The sequence below is a fragment of the Pipistrellus hanaki genome (genome assembly GCF_964339955.1).
Source record: "Pipistrellus hanaki genome assembly, chromosome: 2".
Taxonomy (NCBI): domain Eukaryota; kingdom Metazoa; phylum Chordata; class Mammalia; order Chiroptera; family Vespertilionidae; genus Pipistrellus; species Pipistrellus hanaki.
The window spans coordinates 185,371,944-185,393,881 of record NC_140504.1 but is presented as its reverse complement, the minus strand read 5'-3'; the positions used below and the strand labels follow the sequence as shown (position 1 = coordinate 185,393,881).

General features: G+C 54.6%; 2 protein-coding genes across 2 annotated transcripts; both read left to right on the top strand.

Annotated features, from left to right (window-relative positions):
• Positions 1 to 1,147: 1,147 nt before the first annotated feature.
• Positions 1,148 to 12,041, top strand: CNKSR1 (connector enhancer of kinase suppressor of Ras 1). Its single transcript, XM_084872684.1, has 21 exons — positions 1,148 to 1,250; positions 3,891 to 4,048; positions 4,151 to 4,332; positions 5,408 to 5,492; positions 5,886 to 5,927; positions 6,046 to 6,150; positions 6,910 to 6,969; positions 7,081 to 7,149; positions 7,489 to 7,590; positions 7,670 to 7,758; positions 7,858 to 7,931; positions 8,075 to 8,175; positions 8,251 to 8,281; positions 8,639 to 8,811; positions 9,612 to 9,685; positions 9,850 to 9,921; positions 10,383 to 10,456; positions 10,611 to 10,672; positions 10,755 to 10,854; positions 10,945 to 11,126; positions 11,364 to 12,041. Exons 1-21 carry the CDS (start codon positions 1,199 to 1,201, stop codon positions 11,616 to 11,618), a joined length of 2,142 nt encoding a protein of 713 aa, XP_084728810.1. The 5' UTR covers positions 1,148 to 1,198; the 3' UTR covers positions 11,619 to 12,041.
• Positions 12,042 to 12,759: 718 nt separating this feature from the next.
• CATSPER4 (cation channel sperm associated 4) lies at positions 12,760 to 20,805 on the top strand (the record flags this gene model as incomplete). The annotated part of the gene is made up of 11 exons (XM_084873820.1): positions 12,760 to 12,813; positions 12,947 to 13,021; positions 13,483 to 13,626; positions 14,508 to 14,609; positions 16,675 to 16,772; positions 16,941 to 17,061; positions 17,244 to 17,377; positions 18,659 to 18,836; positions 19,514 to 19,722; positions 20,016 to 20,181; positions 20,755 to 20,805. The coding sequence occupies 11 exons, from the start codon at positions 12,760 to 12,762 to the stop codon at positions 20,803 to 20,805; spliced, it is 1,332 nt and encodes a 443-aa protein (XP_084729946.1).
• Between the last annotated feature and the right edge of the window lie 1,133 nt (positions 20,806 to 21,938).

The following is a 21,938-nucleotide window of genomic DNA, read 5'->3' as shown; positions in this document are numbered from 1 at the left end:
CACACAAGATGGCCACCACAAGATGACCTGCAGGGGAGGGCAGTTGTGGGCAATTAGGCCACCAGGGGAAGGTAGTTGAGAGGGATCAGGCCTGCAAAGGGAGGGCAGTTGGAAGCAATCAGGCCATCAGAGGAGGGCAATTGGGGACCACCAGGCCTGCAGGAGAGGGCAGTCGGGGGGCACCAGGCCGTCAGGGAAGGGTAGTTGGGCGGAATCAGGCCAGCAAGAGAGAGCAATTATAGAGGACCAGGCCATCAAGAGAGGGCAGTTAGGGGTGACCAGGCTGGCAGGGGAGGGCAGTTAGGGGGTGATCAGGCTGGCAGGCAGACAAGCAGTTGGGAGCCAGCAGTCCTGGATTGTGAGAGGGATCCAAGATTGGAGAGGGTGCAGGCTGAGCTGAGGGACACACGACCCACCCCCCTACCCCCCGCCCATGCACGAATTTTGTGTACTGGGCCTCTAGTATTTTTATAATGAATTGTAGTTATTGCAAGTATCTCAAAATATTTATGCTCATAACTATTTCAAAATCATGATAGTTGCCCTTGCTGGTGTGGCTCGGTTGGTTGGGTGTCATTCCTTGCACACTGAGAGGTTGCCAATTTGATTCCTGGTCAGGGCACATGGTTGGATTTTGGGCTCAAACCCTGATAGGGAGGCAGCCAATCAATGTTTCATTCTCACATCAATGTTTCTCTCTCCCTCTTTTTCTAAAAAGCCAATAAAAAATATTTTAAATTATGATCGTTATTAACCCACCGTAAAATCACACTGTTTCAGGAGACTTGCAACATAGCTGCGGTAGATTGGGCACCGGCCGGGCTTCAGCCCCTTTTTGAGGAGCCTAAAGGTCAACGTCCCCCCCCCCCTGTGAAGCCAGTTTGGGGCTGGACCCCAGGCGGACTCGGAGGTCACAGGGGTTACACCCCAGTGGCACCGCCCTCCCATCAGGCCGCCCAGCAGCCCGGGCACAGCCTGAAGGGCGGGCAGGAGGCCGGCGGCGGTGGGCCAATGGCTGGCTGCGCGCCTCACCTGGCCAACCACGTGGGCCCAGGTAAGCTGGCGGCCCCGCCCCGGCCCGGCCCCGCCCCGCCCCGCCCCACCCCAGGGCTCCGGAGCGGAAATTCCTGCGCCCGCGGGACGGAGCGGAGCGGGCACAGATCCCTGGATCCCTTCGGGCGGGCGGACTGGACTCACCATGGAGCCTGTAGAGACCTGGACCCCCGGGAAGGTGGCAGCCTGGCTGCGAGGTGGGTGTGGCCGGGGCAGAGTTGGGCGGGAGGGGCGCTGGGCCGGGGGAGGTAAATAAAGGAAAAGGCCTGCTGAGGCTGTCAGGTGGCCAGGCTGTCAGAGAGTGGATTAGCCTCTGCATGGGATCTGGAACTGGGCGACTGTGCAGGCAGAGGTGAGCCCCGAGGCCGAGGAGCCAGAAGGGTCTCCCATTGCCCCACCGTCCCGAGAGGCTGCGGGGGAGGCGATGGAGAGGCGGCGGGGAATGCAAACAGAGGGGTGGCCCCAGGGCGTAGAGGGCTGTTATTAAGCCCATTTTTCTGAAGCGGAAACTGACGCGCTGAGCCAGGAAGTGATTTGCTCTGGCTTTGGAATAGAGCCTGCCCTGTTTCCCTCTTTCCACCCTGAGACTCCCAGTGTGAAGCAGAGCCCCAACCCGATGCAAGTTTGGCACAGTCCTCCCCCACCCCCACCCCCCGCTTGTGCCCAGGGGTCTCCAAGGGAGATACCCCTCAGGCTCAGTGAGCCCAAATGGATGGGAAAGTCCCGGACGCCCCACAGACTCAGAGAAGTGGAGACCTCTGACGTGCAGGTGGGAGGGGCAGGTGAGTCAGGGCAGCTGAGTTTCTCCTAGAGGGGCAGCATGAGTACACCAGGGTCAGGTTCGGGGTGACTAACCCTATAACAGCAGGATTCAGGGTTGAATTCAGACTCTCAGACTGAAACTCTCAGGGTTTCAGGCCCAGCCCCTCCGCTCACCAGTTCTGAGACCATATGACTCCGTTTCTCTCTCCATAAAATGAGAACGGCGCCTCACGTGTCATGAAGCACACAGAATGAGACGATCCTGACAAGTGCCTGGGATGTGTAGGTAGCTCAGTGTAGGAGGCAGCACAGCACACCCATTGTACCTGGGAATTTGCTCAAGGGCCCATAGCTATGGAGTAACAGTTTGCTCACTCTTTGAAGGCATTCCTCCCATTCAAGCAAGCCAGTTCCTTCCCAGGAGTTCCCATGAATTCATGTCCAGTGCTCTTAATTGTCACCCCGGGAACGAGGGAGAGCTGCCGATCACACACGGGGTCTCCAGGGGAGGAACCCGGCTTGCTTGAATGGGAGGAATTCCTTCAAAGAGTGAGCAAACTGTTCACCTCTGTTTGCATCCGTTTTCCCACCCGTAAAATGGGAACGACAGTAGTCTCTGCATTCTGGATTCGGTGAGGATCAAATTCTGAATATGTTTATTTTTAATTAATTAGTGAGTTAGATCGAAGAATGGACCTCTCTTCTATTGGGGAAGGTCGTCCTCTTCGAACATGCAGCTTTGGGAGGGACGCACAAGGAGTGGAGGGAGGGAGGGGACGCTTACTAGTCAGCCAGGTCACTGAGCCGACCCTGGGGATCAATGGGGTGACAGATGTGACCACCAGCTTACCTTCACATCCTAAGTGTGTTTACAGCCCTTAAAATTTTGCTCAGCTCATAGTAAGCATTTAGTAAACAGTCTTCTCATTTGTGCCAGGCAAGGGCTGGAGTGAGAGATGAACGGTTACTTAAGGCCCCTGCTTGAAGAGCTCTTGACAAGGTGGGGGAGGCTGGTGCTCAGTTGCAGGTGTTTCTGGAGGCACCGCAAGCAGTGGGAGCAGAAGAGGCCCCGCCCCAACCTGGAGAGCTGGGGAGCACTTCCTGCAGGAGTTAAATGAAAAGGGAGGGGAGGAGCTGGAAGTGCAGTCCCAGCAGGGGTAGTAGCACCTGCAGGGACCCTGGGACAGAAGCACAGCCAGGGAGTTCCTGTCTGTATCTGAAGTGTCGAGCTTGAGGGGCTGTGTCACGTGATGAGGCTGGTGAGGCACGGGGTAGCCCAATCATCACGGGCCTTGTAGACCATGGTCAAAACTCTGGCCATAAGTGCTGTTTCTGATGGTCTCCCACCGTGGTTGGCAAGCTGCAGCTCGCAAGCCACATGCGGCTCTTTGGGCCCATGAGTGTGGCTCTTCCACAAAATACCATGGCCTGGGCGAGTCTATTTTGAAGAAGTGGCGTTAGAAGTTTAAGTTTAAAACATTTGGCTCTCAAAAGAAATTTCAATCGTACTGTTGATATTTGGCTCTGTTGACTAATGAGTTTGCCGACCACTGGTCTACCATAAGCCAAGAAATGGGCCAAGTGTTTGACATGTACCGTGTCATTTACACATGATTAGAAGGTAGATGCTTTTATTGTCACCATTTACAGGTGAGGAAACTGAGGCTCAGAGCAATTAAATTACTTGCTCCAGTGCTGACCTTCAAGCCTTCCTGATACCAAAGCTCCATCCATGTTCTTACTCCCCATTTAGTAGACAAGCAAGCATCAGAACAACTGAAGGATTTGTTGAAACCAGAACTGCTGGGCCCTACCCCTGAGTTATTTAGCAGGTGCAGGATAGAGCCAAAAACTTGCATTTCTAGCTCTCCAGTGAGGCTGCTGCTGGTCTGGGGAAACTATCCTACTTCTCAACTCAGTAGTCTCATCTGTGAAATGGGCAGAACACAGCCTAGGCCTCAGGGTTGTTATTAGGAACAGATGGGAGGGAAGGAGGCTTTATGGGAGTGAAGAAGTGGCCAGAAAGGCCATGCCACCCCCTGGCTCCCCCATGCCGACCCCTACTGTCCCTCCAGGCCTCGATGATTGCCTGCAGGATTACAGCTTTGAGGACTGGGAGCTGCCTGGCAAGTACCTGCTGCAGCTCTGCCCCCGCAGCCTTGAGGCTCTGGCCGTGCGCCCCCTGGGCCACCAGGAGCTCATCCTGGAAGGGGTGGAACAGCTCCGGGCCCTGGTGAGTGAATGGCGGCCACACCGGCCGCAGCTCCCACCCACCTGGGGGTGTCTGACGGGCTGGCCATCGCCAGGGCGGTGACCAGCTTCCTCTCTGGCACAGAGTTCTGGGCTGCAGACAGAGAACCTGCAGAGCCTGACCGAGAGGCTGCTGGAGGGGACCCGTGTCTTCCAGAGCTCAGTCCGAGGCCGCCTGGGGGGCTGTGCCGAGCCCCCTGCTGATGTCCTCAGCGCGGCTGTGGAGCTGGTGCGTGAGGCCCGGACCCTCCTCTTCTGGCTCAACAGGTACCTCAGGCTCCTCCTAACGTACGGGGTTGGGGGACTGATGGGGGAACCCTTCTCATCCTTGGCTCCCAGGAAAGAAAAACAGAGCTTGGCTCTTGCTCAGATATGGTGGCGCGGGGCAAGAAGGTTGGTTGGTCTGCTTGGGGGCACTGGTTTGCCTGGGTTCCTACCCGCCCCACCCCGCCCAGCTTGTAGTGACAGCGGCCATCAACAACTGCATAGAGGGTGTGTATGGGAGGGGGTGGGCAATGTTAAAATATGTACACAGATAATAATTTAATAAAACAAATAAAAATTAAAAGGAGGAGAAAAGACAAAAAACAAAACAAAACAAAAATCACACAACTGCAGAGAGAGCTCCTCCCCTCCGCTGGCTGCGCTTGTCCCAGAGGTCCCCGCAGAAGAGTCCCCTCCTCAGGGAAGCCTTCCCTGGTGTATAGTCTCAGCTCCCTGCACTTCACAGCAGTTGCAGTTAAACCATTATTGATGGAATTACCATATTTTCCGGCGCATAAGACGACCCCCTAATTTTACAGTTAAAACATAGGTTCAGGCCTATATTCGCTGTATAAGACTACCCCCCACTTCCGAGGCAACACCAGTTCTTTTTTAAATAGACTGCCTCTCTGACTCTGGCCAATCGGAGCAGGCTTTTTACTAGAACACGGTGTAGCTTCGGGTACAGAACATGTATAATTTGCATGCATAAAAAGCCTGCTAGGATTGGCTGAGTTAGAGAGGCGGTCTATTAAAAAAAGAACTGGTGTTGCCTTGGAAGTGGGGGGTAGTCTTATACAGCGAATATAGGCCTGAACCTATGTTTTAACTGTAAAATTAGGGGGTCGTCTTATACGCTGGAAAATACGGTATGTATTTAACTCCTGACTCCCCCAGTGCCTAAATAGAACCTGACAGTATTAGGTGCTGTGCTAAGCTGTTGAGCTTTATCAATCATCTTTACCCAAAATCAAACCCATCAGAGTAGGTATTATCCCGTCTCAGATGAGTAGTGGGCTCTGTGAATTGACTGTTAAGCACAGTTTGCTAACCACTGCTCCATCCTTCCCCCCGCCAGGTACCTCTTCACCCACTTGAATGACTTCTCGGCCTGCCAGGAGATTGGGGAGCTGTGCCGGAAGCTGGGCCTGGCCTTGCAGGAGGTAGGAGAACCAGGGGCCAGGTTTGGCCCAGGCTGTAGAGACAGGTCAAGCAAGAACTTTTTATAACCTGTGAGTCAGCACAAGATCGGGTGTGAGGGCAGGAAGAGGCAAGAGCAGGAAGAGAGGTGCCCAGCCACTGGGTAGGCGGCAATGGGGGCAGGGGGTCTCCTAGCTGGCCAGGCCACCCCCAGGAGTTTGACTCTCAGGAGGGGGGAGTGGAGAAGGCATATGTGGTGACTGCTGGGGGCCTGGTGTCAGGGGGAGACTTGGGGACAGAGCTCTGGGCCGTGTAGTTCTGGAAAGGGGGTCAGGGAGTGGAGGCAGGGAGGGACTGCTGGGAACCCGCCCCGCAGTGCCCCTGCTCAGGGAAGGCCCTGCTCTCACTGCTTCCAGGACTGCCCGGCAGCGGAGAGGGAGAGCCACGTCCTGAGGATCGTAAGTGTGTGTGTGTGTGTGTGTGTGTGTGTGTGTGTGTGTGTTTGGGGGGTGGGGAGGAATGGGGCTAGGGTGCGGTGAGTGGGGCTCAGTCTGGGCATTGTGCTCCCCACCCCAGTGCAGCCACATGACCGGGATCTGCCACAGCATTCTGAGCTGCAGCCCCCAGGAGCTTCTGGAGCAGAGGGCCGTGCTGGAACACGTACAGCTGGATGATCCTCTGGTGAGCTCTGACCTCTGACCTCTGACCTCCTGCCTTTTCTTTTTCAATTTTATTTATTGGTGTGTTTTTAAAGAGAGAAACATTGATTTGTTGTTCTACTTATGTACGCATTTATTGTTTGCTTTCTGTATGTGCCCTGACCAGGGATTGAACCCGCAACCTTGGCATATTGGCACAGCGCTCCCTCCAACTGAGCTCTGGCCAGGGCTCCCTTCTCACCTCTTGGCAGCCTGGCCTGGGCCCCAAAACATGGCTCCAGGATCCCATGGGTTCCTGTACTGCTATGGCTAGAAGGCCTTTCTTTGTACAGAAGAACCAAAAAAAGGAAAGAGAAAAATGCCTAGAGGACTTTCCTGGGGTCCCATAGTATTCAGCACCTTCTCCAATCCTCACCTGACACATTCTAGCCCTGAGATACAGACCTGGAAGGTTAGGGGAGAGGACATGAACGTTTCTGCTTTAACCTCTGCCGTTGGGAAAGCCAGAGCCCAGCGCTGCCCCTGCCCGCCCCTCCCTGCTCATCCCTTAGGAGAGGCGCTGAGGATGTCACTGAGGGGTCAGCCGCCCCAGCTGATCCTATGAAGGGAAGAGGCAGAGACCGGCAGAGGAGTGACAAGCCCGAAGTCACACAGCAAGCTGGGCGGTGCCAGCTCTTTCCCCAGTCCTGCCCACCCAAGGACTCTGTTGCCTGGCGAGGGGCCCTGCCCGCTGGCCCTGCCGCCCCCACCCCCGCGGTGACTCCAGCCTCCGCTTTCACAGGGCCTGGAAATCCACACCACCAGCAACTGCCTGCACTTCGTGTCCCAGGTGGGCACCCAGGTGAGAACCCCACACCCTTTCAGCCGCCCACCCCCTGAGGCCCTTTCACCAGCAGCCAAGCCGGCTCCAGGCCCCAGAGGTGCCCGCTCTGAGCCTCACCTCCCACACCAGGTCTCTCCCAACTCGCGGCTGCAGATCCTGCCTGGAGATGAGATTGTCCAGGTCAACGAGCAGGTGGTGGTGAGTGAGAACCAGAGCGACGTGGTGGGAGCGAAGGGGTGACCGGATGGAACCCAGGGCTGTGGGTCAGGCAGGGACTCTTGCCGAGACCAGGGTTGTGGGAGTTGCCTTACACTAGAGTGGCCGTAGCAGAGCCAAGCTGAAGGGGCTCATGGAGGCTTTCTGAAGGAGGAGGAGGAGGTGGAAGTGGAGGAGGAGGAGGAGGAGGAAGAGGAGGAGGAGGAAGAGGAAGAAGAGAACCAGGAGGCTGAGAGAGTGCTCCAAGGGAGGGGGCTGTTGGGTTGTTTTAGAGCCTCCTGCCCAGCTGACCCAGCCCCGTGTCCCTGACCCGCCCCCCAGGTGGGCTGGCCCCATAAGAATGTGGTAAGGGAGCTGTTTCGGGAACCAGCCAAGGTCAGCTTAGTGCTGAAGAAGGTTCCGGTGCCAGAGACACCTCCACAGGTACCTGTCCCCTGACCTGCCCTCAGCCGCTTTCAGATTCCTGTTGCCACTGACTCACCTGCTTCTGGTTGTTCCCCAGTCCCCTCCGCAGGCCCTGGGCTCCCCACAGCCCCTGAGCTCCCCACAGCCGAGGGTCCCATCGCTGGCTCTGGGCCCACTGTCTCCCAGGTAACAGGCTCTGCCCTGGGTGCGTCTAGTGAGGGAGCCATGGGCTCATCCCATCTCTCCTTGCTCTCCTCCCATCTCCCCTCGCTCTCCTCTCCCCAGGGCCACATCTGAAGACATCTTTGCCTTCAACCTGACTTCAAACCCAAGCCCTGGGTCCAGCCCTGCCTCAACAGGTGGTTTCAAAGTCCCACAATGTGGTGATGCCCTAGGAAAGACATGTGGGGGGCCTGGCTCTGACCCCTGGACCCTGATGCCCCCACCCTACTGCCCAGCCTGGACTGGGCTCATGGACTCCCCTCTTCTCCTTCCTTGACAGACTCTGCCTCTCTTGACCCTGAGCCCCTGCCCGTCACCCCTGCACCCCCAGCCACACTCCCAACAGGGGGAGCAGAGACTCCTGAACCCCTAGAAGACAAGGTAAGCTGAGGGGCTCAGCAAGGAGGGGTGTGGTTCCAATCCAGACCCTTCTCTAACCCGCTGTGGTCCTTTCAGAGTCCTGTCCGTGATCGGAAGAAATCGAAAGGTATGAGATGCACCCAGCGTGTGGGGGGTCCCCTGACGTGAGCAGCTCTAAGAAGTCTTTATAGTTCCTGGCAGGAATTCCCCCCCCCCCCCAACTTTACACCCAGCCCCTCGGGAAAGAGCTCTGTCTCTTGGATCAGACAGACCTGTGCTCCCAGCCCGGGCCTCTGCGCTCTGAGACTGAGCTAACAGCCTATCCTCCGCTCTTTCATTTCCTCGCCTCCACAATGCGGAGAGTCACAGAGCCGACAGGTGGTTCATTCCAAGCACAGAGAATGGGTTCAGACATATCAGGGGGTGCTCTCCTGGTGGACGGATTTGGGGGTCCCTCACTGATGCCCGGGCTGTGCTGCTGCAGGCGTGGCGACGCGGCTGAGCCGCCGGCGGGTGTCCTGCCGGGAGCTGGGCCAGCCAGACTGCGACGGCTGGCTGCTGCTGCGCAAGGTGCCCGGGGGCTTCATGGGCCCCCGCTGGCGCCGCTGCTGGTTTGTGCTCAAGAGACACAAGCTCTACTGGTACCGCCAGCCCCAGGTGAGACCCCACACCCCTGTGGAAGCAGATGGGTCACCCCAGGGCCACAGTTCCTGTTCCCACTCCCCACCATCTCCTCCCACTGCGGTCCCAGGTGGGCCACAAACCCTCATGTGATAGCCTCAGTGTTAATGGGGACACGCTTCAAAGAGGAATGAGCTGCTATGTGTTTAAAAGCACCTTTCCTTCCTCTTCTGTTGTTCTGTCCATCCTAGTGATAGGCCATTCATTCCTCAGCAAACATGCAGGTGCCCGCTGTCACTCAGCTCTGGGCTGGGCACCGAGGACACAGGGGAGACTGGGACACTGGGGAGTTCTTGCTACTCCAGGCTGGGGAGGGTGGGGGGAGGGTGAATACACGCTCAAGGACAGTGCAGGGAACACACGCTGTGACAAAGGAAAAGCCCAGGGAATGGGGGGTTGGGTGCGGAGCCCACAGAGGTGGCCAGTCCAGCCTGAGGCCTGGTGCAGGTCCCTGGGAAGTCAGCACCTGAGGGCCAGTCAGGTGGAAGGAGAAAGCGGCCAGAGGGAGAGCAGCCTCTGCAGGGCTCGGTGGCATGAGGTGGCTTCCTCTGTGCCTATTGACGGAGCAAATGTGGGCCAGCCTCTTCTTTTGAGGCTGTTTCTCTGGATCTCCTTGGCTCCCCTTTCCTGGCTCAAAGGCACTCGGTGATCACACCCTCCGCACCCCCCCAAATGTCTGCCCTGAGCTCCCGACACCGAGAGGTTTGTGGTCAGAGAGCCCAGCAGATGCCCCCGAGGGATGTGGCTTTGTGCTGACCTCACTGTGATCCCCCCAGGATGAGAAGGCTGAGGGCCTCATCAATGTCTCCAACTACAGTCTGGAAAGTGGGCATGATCAGAAGAAAAAATAGTTAAGTCCTGGTTGTGACGGGTTGGGTGGTGGGAAGAGAACGGGAGAGCCGGGGTGGCGGTAGGGGCAGGGTGGAGGCGGCAGGGAGCTGGGATTGCGGTGCGGCCTCTCCGGGTTCTAGATGGGCACCCCAGGCTGAGGGAAGGCCCTCTGCTCCCCGGCAGTGTGTTCCAGCTCACCCATGACGTGTACAAACCCTTCATCTTCGCTGCCGATACCCTGGCGGATCTGAGCATGTGAGTGCCACCCTCTCCACTCCCTGGCTTCCCCAAGAGCCTGGATTCAAATCCCAGCTCTCTGATAGTGGTTGATCAAGGCACTCACTTCCTAACCCTCAGTTTCATTATTATAAAATGGGCTAATAAGAGTTCCTACCTCTCAGAGTTGCTCTGAAAATTAGATTAGACCAGTGGTCAGCAAACTCATTAGTCAACAGAGCGGAATATCAACACTATGACGATTGAAATTTCTTTTGAGAGCCACATTTTTTAAACTTAAACTTCTTCTAACTCCACTTCTTCAAAATAGACTCGCCCAGGCCATAATATTTTGTGGAAGAGCCACACTCAAAGGGCCAAAGAGCCACATTGGCTCACGAGCCGCAGTTTGCCGACCACAGGATTAGACGGTCATACAGGGGAAAGGCCCTTGGCATACAGCACCTGGAAACTCCCTCAGACCCATTTGCCCTCCGCAGGTGGGTGCGCCACCTCATCACCTGCATTTCCAAGTACCAGTCTCCAGGCCAGGCTGCCCCGCCCCGAGAGGAAGGTGGGTGCTCGCGGGGTGGGTCTCCCTGTGTCTCACCCAAGCTTCTGCCTTTCCTGGGGTGGAGGCTGGGGGTTCAAATGCCCTCCCCCCCTTCCCGGCCCCCCAAAACCGTGTGAAGCTTAGTGGGTTCCCCAACTGCCCCTGTTCACCCCAGACTGCTACAGTGAAACAGAAGTGGAAGACCTTGACGATGAGGCTGGGTCCCGCTCAGCCTCGGTGAGTCGGGGACGGGTGGGGGGTGGGTAGCAGGGCACAGAGCTCAGACTGATACCTTCCTCTCCTTCCCCGGTGCCCACAGCCCAGCCTGGGCCACGCTGGGAGTCCCCCCCGTGGAGACGCATCCCCTGCAGCCACCCCCATGCAGGGCAGCCCACGGACCTCCTTTGGCCTCCCAACAGGTGCTGTGCTGGGGGCGGGAGCCGAGGTGGAGAGCTGGGCCTGGGACAGGCACATCCTCATCCTTCTTCTCCCCCCCTCCCCCCCCACAGACAGCAGCGAGGGGACATTGGAAGGAATGGTGCGGGGGCTGAGGCAGGGCGGCGTGTCCCTCCTGGGCCAGCCGCAGCCCCTCACCCACGAACAATGGCGGAGCTCTTTCATGCGGCGCAACCGAGACCCCCAGCTCAACGAGCGGGCGCACCGTGTGCGGGCCCTGCAGAGCACGCTCAAGGTCCGCGGAAGCACTGGGCGTGGCAGGGGGCTGGGCTCTACGCCTTCGGCTCTGGTTGCTGGCCCGCAGCTCTGGGCTCGGTTGTGGAGTGGGCCAAGTTCTAGGTTCCTGATTTGAGAACCAGGGCTAGACGGGTCCGGGGCCGTGTTCTAGGCACTAGACTCCCAAATTAGCTCCGGGCTCAGGCTCTGCCGCCCTCCCTGGGCGATCACGGCCCCTAAGGGACTCTCCTTACAGGCAAAGCTGCAGGAGCTGCAGGCCCTGGAAGAAGTGCTGGGCGACCCCGAGCTGACGGGAGAGAAGTTCCGACGGTGGAAAGAGCAGAACCAGGAGCTCTACTCAGAGGGCCTGGGGGCCTGGGGAGTGGAGCAGGCTGAGAGCGGCCCCCAGGTCCAGACCTCTGGCTCCAGAGAACATTCTGCCCGCCCCCCGTCCTCTGACTCTGAGGAACACTCCCATCTTTGCCACCTGACCCCAGAGAGCAACCTCTGACCCTGACCAGCATCGAGTTCCTGACCTCTGGCCCTGAGGCCCACCTCCGCCTCTGGCCTCAGGCATGTCTAGGACCGAGCGTCCTTGTGTTCTGTGCAAGGTTGGAAGTAGGAGTGGTCCATGGCTTTACCCCAGCGGACCCCCTCCTGCCTGAGCGGCCACCATTTCTGCCCCTTCTGCCCTGGAGTGGGGTGATGTAATGAGATCTCAGTGCCACCCTTGCCCACCTTGGCAACAGAAGAATGGGAGGCAAGGCTACAAGAAACTCCCTCCTGTCCGCCCTCTGACCGGTGGGGGCACACACCTGCCTCCCTCCGTCCTCTGGCACTTCTCCCTCCCCAAACCGGTCTGTACAGGCCTTCCTCGCTTTACACAAGAGACACTTCAGCCAAATAAAGCCAATTATTTCTCTACAGTGAACCCACATCTGTGCTTGACTTCCATACTAGCGTCAGGAATTGGCTCCCCAGGGGGACTGGGGTGAAAAGCTGTCAGACGGGGGTGAGCGCTCTTGGTCACCAGCCCACTGGCCGGGGCTGTGCGTGAGGCTCCTGTCCCCCAGGAGGAGGATTGCTAATCTGTGCCTCATGGGGGCTTCTACTCGTGCTCATCTGTCCCAGTCCTTCAGACCAGAGGTTTGCTTTCCTGTCCCGTCTCAGGGGAGACAGTGGAAAACAGAGACCAGCCTTTCCCTAGATGGAGCACCTACCTTGCATGAAGGGCAGGGCGGGCTCCTGGAGGCCAGGGTAGTGAGATGGCATAGCCAGAGGGGAGAGATGCCGGTTGCCGGTTGTCTCAGCTGGAGGAAGGCCCTGAGGTGAACATGCTTTTCCTCTCAGCCCAGTGTCGCCTCCAGCTCCTGGATTTGGAGTAGGGACACACTCCCCTCCATCCAGGTTGTAGAGGAGACCTGACCTGCTCTGTCAGCCTCTGACCTCTGACCCCAGCCAAGGTCCTTCGTGTCCCTGGCTTTCTCGGTGGGATGTCAAGGGAATTCAGTGGCAGGAACACCTCTCGAGACTGGAATTCCTTGGTGGAATGCAAATGGCTGGAGTCACAGAGGCCTCTATGATATCACCACGAGGGGGAGCAAGACGGCATGGAATAAAGTTTCTTTGACGCGTAGGAGGAGACAGCAACGATGGCGACGGATAGCCTATGGAAGCGAAGGACTATCAAGTCTTTGAGTATCATGGTAGATGACTCCTGCCTGGCTCTGCCATTTAATCTGGGCGTCCCAGGACCGGGGGGGGGGGGGGGGGGGGGAGACACAGGAGGACTGTGCGGGGTCGGGGCTGCGCTGATGGGCCCTCTCCTCACCCTTGCAGAGGTCCCCTTATGATCCCTACTTCTGGCCAGAGGAGCAAGTGCTCATCAACCGCGGAGACATCATTCACAGAAAGGTAAGGACAAGGTGGTCCAACCTCACCCACAGGGACCCTTCTGCAGCTGTGCCGGGTGGCAACAAGCCTCACAATCACTCTGTCCCTTTTGCCTTCTAACCGTCCTTCCAGAGGACACTCCCCAGCAGTAGTGCCTGCAGACAACCCGCCCCCCCCCCGCCCCCATGGTATGTTAGAACTGCCTGTCAGTGCTCCCCATAGGAACCCCTCTCTATTGACAGCCTCCTACCAACAAGAGATCCTAAAAGAGTCTCCCCTGTAATGACTCCGACAAAGATCCCCCAGCAGTGGACCGCTTAGGTAGTGACCTCTACACTGATACCCCATACCATGATTCCCTCTTAGGCCCCCTCCCCCCAGAGTGGCCTTCTCAGAGAACCCCATTCACTGAGCGCAAACATCCAGGCAGTGGCCTCCTATGGTGATACCTGCCTGAAGGAAGGTCCTCCGCCCTCTCCCAGGATGCCTGGGAAATGCGGGAGTTCTTCACTCGAATGTACGTCAAGCAGCTGCTCCGGCACTGGGCATTTCAGCTGCTGCTGGCCACGCTGCTGGTGGTCAACGCCATCACCATCGCACTGCGCACCAACTACATCATTGGCCAGGTGGGACTCTAGCCTGACCTCTGCACCCACTGACCTCATGGGGCCCCGGGTAAGGCGCTTCCCTCTCTGGGCCTCAGGCTCCTCCTCTGTCTGTGATGATTGGATCGGCTGCTCTTCAAGGCCTGCTGGCACTGACCTTCCAGTGGTCGAGAGATAAAGGAAGCCTTGGTGGTGGAGGGGGCCCAGCTTTGAGGAACACATTGCATTTGTACAGGAAGGGCAGGGGGAAAAAACAGTGTGAGCAGACACGGGCAAGCAGATGCCTTGTATGGAAGGGGATCCCATTTTATTTATTTATTTATTTATTTATTTATAAGATTTTTTTTTTTTTTTAATGGATTTTTAGAGAGAGAGGAAGGGAGGAGAGAACAAGCGAAACATGGATGTGAGAGTGCAATACTGATCGGCTGCCTTCTGCACTGGGGATCGAGCCTGCAACCTGGGCATGTATTCTTTTTGGTATATGGGACAATACTCCAACTAACTGAGCTACCCAGCCAGATCTCTGCTAGGGCATGTATTCTTGACTGGGAATGGAATTAGCAATATCCTAGTGCATGAGAAGATGGCCAACCAACTATGAGTTGTGGCTCCATCCCCAATAGGGAGTGTGCAGGCATCTGATCAATGATTCTCTCTCATCACTGATGTTTCTATCTCTCTCTCCCTCTCCTTCTCCCTCTTCCTTCCTCTCTGAAATAATCAAAAATATGTTTTTAAAAATATAAAATAAAATAAAGGAGCTACAAAGATGCTGAGGATGAAGAGCAGCAGGAATATGGGCCTTCCCTCCCCCCAGGATGACCTCTCTCCCTGGCCCTGCCCAGTCCCACATTCCACTGACCTCTCTGTCCCTCTCTTTTTCTCTGTCTTCCATGTAGAGACACTATGAGTTGTTCTCTACCATAGATGACATTGTGCTGACCATCCTTATCTGTGAGGTTCTCCTTGGCTGGTTAAATGGCTTCTGGATTTTCTGGAAGGTGAGATCTTGAGCCCTTCCTGCCATTGTCCCTACCCCTCCTTAGGAACTATACCCCATTCAGTCCCCATCCCTGTGCTCCTGGCCCTGAAGATTGAGAAGTGTGTGTGTGTGTGTGTGTGTGTGTGTGTGTGTGTGTTAGAGAGACTACTTCAAATGTCCTCTCTTCCAGGAAGCCTTCCTATCTCTTCCAGACTAGATTAGTTGCTGCTCTGTGTCTCTCTAATATTATATGCTTATCTTTCTCACTTAGAGTTAATGTTTACTGCCTGTCCAACTCCCTCAAAACAAAATAAGCTGTGAGCCCAGAAGTGCAGAAATCCTGTGTTTTTAGAATCTGGTTCAGGGTCTGGCATATAGTGTGAGTTTAATACTGGATTGGTAGAGGGATGCATCTGTAGACAGGCAGACTTGTGTCTCCTTATGGATGTGTAGCCACAGACATTCTGAACTTGGAATACTGCACGAGCTTGTGTTTATTGGACTACCCAAGAAATTTAAGATCATTTTTTTCATTAAAAAAATAGTTTAAAAATATTTAGTGCAGATACATATTGGTCAAAACTATATTGAAAAGTACACAGAATTCTTGCTTTTATTTCTTCCCTTTCATCCCTTTCTCTCCACCCCCACTCTCTCTAGGTAATCTTTGTGTATTTATAGTCTCTTGCTTATCCTTCCTCTGTCTATTTTGCAATCATAAGCAAACAAGTATATATTTTTAGTCCTCCCTTTCCTAACAGTAGCATACTATTGTCACTGTACTGCACTTCGCTTTTTTTAAATTTTTATTGTTTTAAATATGTTTTTATTGATTTCAGAGAGGAAGGGAGAGGGAGAGAGAGATAGAAGCATCAATGATGAGAGAGAATCATTGATCGAATGCCTCCTGCATGCCCTCTAATGGGGATTGAGCCTGCAACCCAGGCACGTGCCCTTGACTGGAATCCAGCTAGGGACCCTTCAATCTGAATGCCAATGCTCTATCCACTGAGCCAAACCAGCCAGGGACCCTTCTCTATCAGCTAGGGCTGCACTTTGCTTTTGTCACTTAATGGATCCTGGCAAACTTTCTGTGTCAGTACATGAAGATCTTTTACTTTTCTTTCTTTCTTTCTTTCTTTCTTTCTTTCTTTCTTGCTTTCTTGCTTTCTTGCTTTCTTTCTTTCTTGCTTTCTTGCTTTCTTGCTTTCTTGCTTTCTTGCTTTCTTGCTTTCTTTCTTTCTTTCTTTCTTTCTTTCTTTCTTTCTTTCTTTCTTTCTTTCTTTTTTATGGCTAAACAGTACTACTCCAATGAATGAATGTGTAATAGTTTACTCAACTAGGGCCCAATTGCTGGACACTTTGGTTGTTTTCAACCTTATACAAATGTCATTTTGTACTTGAACTAGGGTTTCTGTGGGTCAGGTGTCTAGAAGTGGGATGACTGGTCAAAAGGTCACTGCACATATTGTTTGTTAGATAGAGCAAATTCCCCTCTTTAGTAGTTGTGCTTGAGTTTTCATCTCTGGGAGCTTCCTTCCCCCATCCCCACTCCTAGATGAGTTTGTGCCTTATTGGACAAAGGGCTTGTAAAAATTTCCTGTCTCTGTCATACAGTGAGAGCTAGTTCACCTCTGAACTGGCTACTGAAGCAGTGGTCTTTAATGCTTTCATTAGTATTTATTTTCCTTTTATTTTTCATTGGAGTGTGTGTCACACAAAGGCTGGAGCATCCAAACACTCTCTTGTCACTTCACTGTAGGGCAAGGCCATTGTCAGCAGTGCACTGACCACGGCGGGCGCTCAGCTTAGGAACTAGCTTGTATGCGTGTGCAACCAAACACTGTGTGTCTCTGAGACCGCACTTGGCTGTTGACACATGTATGAGACAGCAAGTGCATGCCTATTGGGTGGCATGTTTTGTGGGCAATAGAATGAGTAACAACCGTGAATGGCAGATGACTGGCCCTGCTGTGAGAACATTGATCCCCTCACTCTTGGGGGTTGGGGGAAGGCAGACCCAGGATGTCTCTATGGGCTGGGCCTGACAGACCCCGATGGGGCTGGCCCACCCCACCCCCCAGGACGGCTGGAACATCCTCAACTTCCTTATCATCTTTATCTTGGTCCTGGGGTTCTTCATTGATGAACTCAATGTCACCTCTATCACCTACACCCTCAGGTGAGCTGGGAACTCTGGAGAAAAGAGGGGAACCTGCCTGGACCCTGGGAAAGAGATGGGGGGCTTTTCCGACTGGGGATAGTTCTACCTGTCTGGGAAGGTAGGGTGGCAGTGAAGAGGAGGGGTCTGGGAAGGGCTGAGGGGCATCCCTGAGAGGCTCTGCTACAGGGTCCTTCGTCTCGTGCATGTATGCATGGCTGTGGAGCCCCTGGCCCGGATCATTCGCGTCGTCCTGCAGTCGGTGCCTGACATGGCCAATATCATGGCCCTCATCCTCTTCTTCATGCTGGTCAGTCCCTCTCCCACCCCAGCCACTCCCTTTCCCAATGGGTCGATGGGGATACAGGGGTGTCTGGAGAAGAGGCGAGGTTTATGGGCCCAAATCCCTGTGATTCCCTTGGCAGCGTTCATTTGTATGTGCTGTCTCCAAGGCTCTGTGTGAAGTCAGACGGGTCTTCGGTCTCTCTGCAGGTGTTCTCCGTGTTTGGGGTCACTCTCTTTGGTGCATTCGTGCCCGAGCATTTCCAGAACATGCAGGTTGCTCTGTACACCCTCTTCATCTGCATCACCCAAGATGGCTGGGTGGATATCTACAATGACTTTCAGTGAGTCCCTGTGAGCCTTCTGATCCCCCAGCACATCCAGGCAAGGCAGGGCTGGGCTCTCAGGAAACAAAATGCTGCCTGGAGAGGGGAGAGGGCTCCAGGTGGGTGTGGAGCTCCAGGGCTGGGGATGAGGATGCCCCAGCAGGAAAGGGGTTCAGGGCTTTAAAGAAGGGAGAGATTCCCAAGTTTGGGGCCTCTGGGTTTGTGGACCACTTGAAGCCTTGTCCCCTTGAAACTTCACACAATCTAAGTCCCACCACAGGCCTAGTCATGGATATTTCTCCCATCATGCTATTCAGCCGGGTTGGCAGGCCTTGGGCACGGGATCTGTCTGTGGTTACACTAGAGTTTTAGGGCAGCCTCCCAGCCCACATTGGAGCCTACCAAGCTGCCTGGACTCACTGCCCAAGGTCACGTTTGGCCACAGGTGGCTGCCTGGGTTCTGTCCTTTACCCCTTCCCATTAAGACGAAACAATATTTGTTTCCAGTCCACTCCAGGGATTTGAGCCCACTGATGATACCTTTTTATCCCGTTCATGTGAGCGTAGAAGCTCAATTGGTAAAGGGATTCTACTGTCATTATCCATTGTGATTTAGGTGGTAGAGAAACCACAGAGTGTGCAATAAAGGGGCACTGGGCTTTTGAGTCTTTATCACACTAGCCATATGACCTTGGGCAAATTACTTTTCTGAGCCTCAGTTTTTTTATCTGTCAATTGAGGATTACAATACAATATTAGCTATGTCATAGATTGCTGTGAGGATCGATATAAATCTCTTAGCATAGAACCTGGCATAGTATATACACACACACACACACACACACACACACACACACACACACACGGGGGGGGGGGGTGGCGGAGAGAGAGAAAGAGAGAGAGAGAGAGAGAGAGAGAGAGAGAGAGAGAGAGAGAGAGGGAGGAAATATTTTATGGGATATTTACAATAGGTATTAACAGTGGGTGGGATTTTTCCTGTATATTTTTCTTCTACTCTTTCTATAATGAGCTTGAATTATCTTTAATAATAAGAAAGAGTATAGCCAATAGGTTAGACTTGATAATGCAGGGGTGGGTTGAGGACCCTGCTGTCTGGCAGTACAGCAGGTGCTCAGTAAAGAGCAGCTGCTGTAACAATTAGAAGTAGGCATTGGATCTCACCATAGCAGTGAGGCAGCAGAAGTCCTAGTAGGCCTTGAGATAATTTCCCCATTTCATAGATGAGGAAACAGCTCAAAGGGCCAGGGCGGTGACAGGGCCCCTACCTGCCATCTCCAGGACGAAGACCAGCGACGACTACGCAATGGAGGTTGCAGGTGCCTTCTACTTTATCACCTTCATCACTATCGGGGCCCTTATTGGCATCAACCTGTTGGTCGTCGTGGTGACCACCAACCTGGAGCTAATGATGAAGGCAGAGCAGGGACGAAAGAATAAAATGATAAACCTCAGCGGGGTGAGTGAGATGGGGAGGACAGAGGGAGGAGAGGGGGTGTATGCCTGAGTGCTGACTTGAGCATGGGGGTATGTGTGTGTTTGTGCTCACATATTCAAGTGCCTGGAGAAAGCCAAGCCTGAGACCCAGAGGCATCATTTCCCACCTTGAATGCCGATTCACCAACTGGGGCTTCTGAGGGCTGTGGATTTGCTGGATGTCTTATTTCTATGGCAACTCAAACTGAGTAGCCTGGGTGACCTTAGGGCATTTAACCAATCTAAGCCTCGATTTCTTCTTCTGTAAAATGGGAATAATGATAGTGCTTACCTCAAAGTACTGTTATGAGAATGGCATGGGTAAATGAATAGTACTTGACACATACTAAAGACTCACTTTAAATGTTGGCTACAGCGTTATTTAGTCAGGGTTAGAACCTCCAAAGGGTGGGGAAGGTGAATGGCGTAGTACTTCCCACAGTGTTGAAGTCACGGGGCTGTGGCTTTAGAAGTTTGCTGGGTAGGATTTAGCAAGATTTAGCAGGAGCGAGAAGGCTAAGATTGTTGGAAGCTGAAATGAGGGACACTGGAATCCTGGTGTCCTAAGAGACTCATCCTCTCTGAAGCCAAGCAGGAAGGGGCTGGGGCAGAGGGTGCTGGCTTGAGCCGTCCATCCCCTCTCCATTTCCCCTTCCTCAGAGAGAAGATGTGGAGTACGGGAATAAGGACCTGCCCCTGGTGCACTGCGAGGTGGCCCGTTTGGAGATGTCTGGCGCTCCCCAAGAGCCGCTTGTGGGGGGCCCCCTGTCCAACCTCTCGGAAAGCGCTTGTGACAACTTTTGTTTGGTGCTCGAGGCAATACAGGAGAACTTGATGCAGTACAAAGAGATCCGAGATGAGCTCAACACGTAGGGCGGGTCCTGGGGGTACCCCCGAGCCCCGTGAGTCAGGGCTGAGCAGAGCCTCAGCTTCTTCTGGCTTTATGTCCTCGCCCTTTTATAATGCGGTCCTGAGGCCCAGAGAGATTAAGTGACTTGCCCGTGGTTCTCCAGCCTTTTGGAGGAGCTGGAATCCAGACTTCCTGGCTTGGCCTGGATCTCTGTCAGCGTGAAAAGGGAGGGTGAGGGGCAGACACCAGGGAACAGAGGGGAGGATGGCCCCTTTCCCCTTACCCTGAACGTGCTCACCCCTCTGCCCCCAGGATAGTGGAGGAAGTACGCTCCATCCGCTTCAACCAGGAGCAGGAGGAGGAGCTATTGCAACGACACTTGTCAAAGACCCAGTCGTTGGGGAGCAGGTCCTCCATAGACCTCCGTGAGATGGCTAGCCAGCAAGACTTGATCTCTGCGCTCGCCCACAGGGAAAAGGTGCCGTTTTCCTCTCCTACTTGATCTGTGCTCATCCCGCCACCCTACCCAGCCCAGCCCAGCCTAGTCTCTGAGGAATTAGTCCAAGTTTTCCAAGGCCCTCCCCTCCAGACTCCTAGCCCCTGCAGTCAAGGCCAATGGGCCAATCTGATTAGGGTCCACCGTTTCTTCTTTAAGAGGTCTGGGAATCCCATCAGATTCCTCTCTTTGAGCCACTTCTGATTCTAGTGCCCTCAAACCTACCCTTCCTTAGAGAGGCTTGAGCCAGCTCAGATCCTGCTTAGCGGCAGATATGCCCACTGATGGCAAAGGACCCCTGAGTCCTGTTGAGGAGGAAGCCTCTGGGGAGAAAAAGGCACTCCCCCACATTAGCTTCTGCTTCCCACACCATCTGACTGTGACTGTAAAGCTCCACAGCCTGGGCTCCCAAGCTCAGAGAGGATACGAGGCAGGCTAGCCATATGCAGGACTTCCTTCGGAGGCCTCGATGGGGCAGACTTGAAGCTGGAGGAGGGAGGTAAGGAGCATCTGCCATGGCAGGGTAGGGTATTGACAAGACCTCTTGGCCTGCAGGTTCAGGAATCTACCACAATTTTAATTAAAAAGAAGAGGGGCAGCCCCTGAGAGGGCAGGAGGGGAGCCAAGGAGCCTGTGCACACACGCCCAGCTGCTGCATCTTCCTGCATCTCAAGCATGACTTGGCTAAGCCTGGCCTGAGCCCATCCCTCCCTTCCACCCGGGGTGATGCCTGGAGCCAAGGAGGTGGTGGCCTCTCCAGGGCCTGTGCCTGTGAGCTCCAGGTCCAGAGGAGCCAGGACGGAGAAGGACGCTGGATGAGAGCGGGAGCTCTACAGCAAGAAGGTGCTGGCCAAGGCAGCCAGGATTTGGCCTAGGTAGGGGCATCCCTGGCGCCCTGCTCTAGGCCAGAATTAGATGGGGCCTCTGTGGGCCCAAGAACCAAGAGGAGAAAGCTGAGGCCAGTAAGGCCAGGCATCTGTGTATTGACAATAAAGTTTTATGTTGGGATCAATGTGTCTTATTTGTGGATCTCCAACACCTTGGAGCAACCTTGCCCCAGGTCTGATGGGCAAGACAGATCTGTTTGTCTAATGGGAAAGTCACTGACTGCCCTTCAGAGCTTCCAGTCTAATGGGAGAGAGCATCTGCACCCTACATAACTGTCACTAAATGGTAGAGATATAATTTATGTGCTTAGAGACCTGAAATTTGGCGACTGAGAGGCCCTGCCTGATGCAGGAGACAGTTCTACCTATTCTGTCTGAAGGCAGAAGAGACTGGTCCTCATTCTGGGGAATTCTAGTCTAATGGGGTCACGGTTTACCAAGTCATGCAGATACAGGAAGCTCCATCTTGGGGCAACGGAGAATGACTGGGCCCACTGTGGGTCCTGGCAGGCTTGCTAGAGGAGTGGAGCTGAAGCTTACTGGAAGTCAACAGGAAGTTTGTGGACCAGGATAATGAAGTCTGGTGGGGAACCTCTGACCTGCGAGGCCTCTTGGGACTTCCAAACCAAACACCATTTACAGCCATAGCAGGTTCCAGACTTAGGCAACGCAGAGAATCTAAGAAAGCTGTGGCAGTCATGGGCAACAGGAAGAGAGATGTTGGAGGACAGAATTCTGGTCCTTAGGCAAGTCACTGGGCCTTGTCATCTGTGCAATGAGGAGAGGATGAGATTGGCTACCAGCTCAAAGATCAAACGGCCCGCTCTGAGCCCAAGAGTGGGGAGGCCAGTG

What these genes read in the sequence shown, in the direction of transcription:
- CNKSR1 (XM_084872684.1), top strand. Translation starts at nt 1,199, where the DNA reads ATGGAGCCTGTAGAGACCTGGACCCCCGGGAAGGTGGCAGCCTGGCTG. An exon ending in AGGTCAACGAGCAGGTGGTG is followed by an intron (nt 7,150 to 7,488) that starts GTGAGTGAGAAC and finishes CCCGCCCCCCAG; the next exon opens with GTGGGCTGGCCCCATAAGAA. An exon ending in TGCCCCGCCCCGAGAGGAAG is followed by an intron (nt 10,457 to 10,610) that starts GTGGGTGCTCGC and finishes TGTTCACCCCAG; the next exon opens with ACTGCTACAGTGAAACAGAA.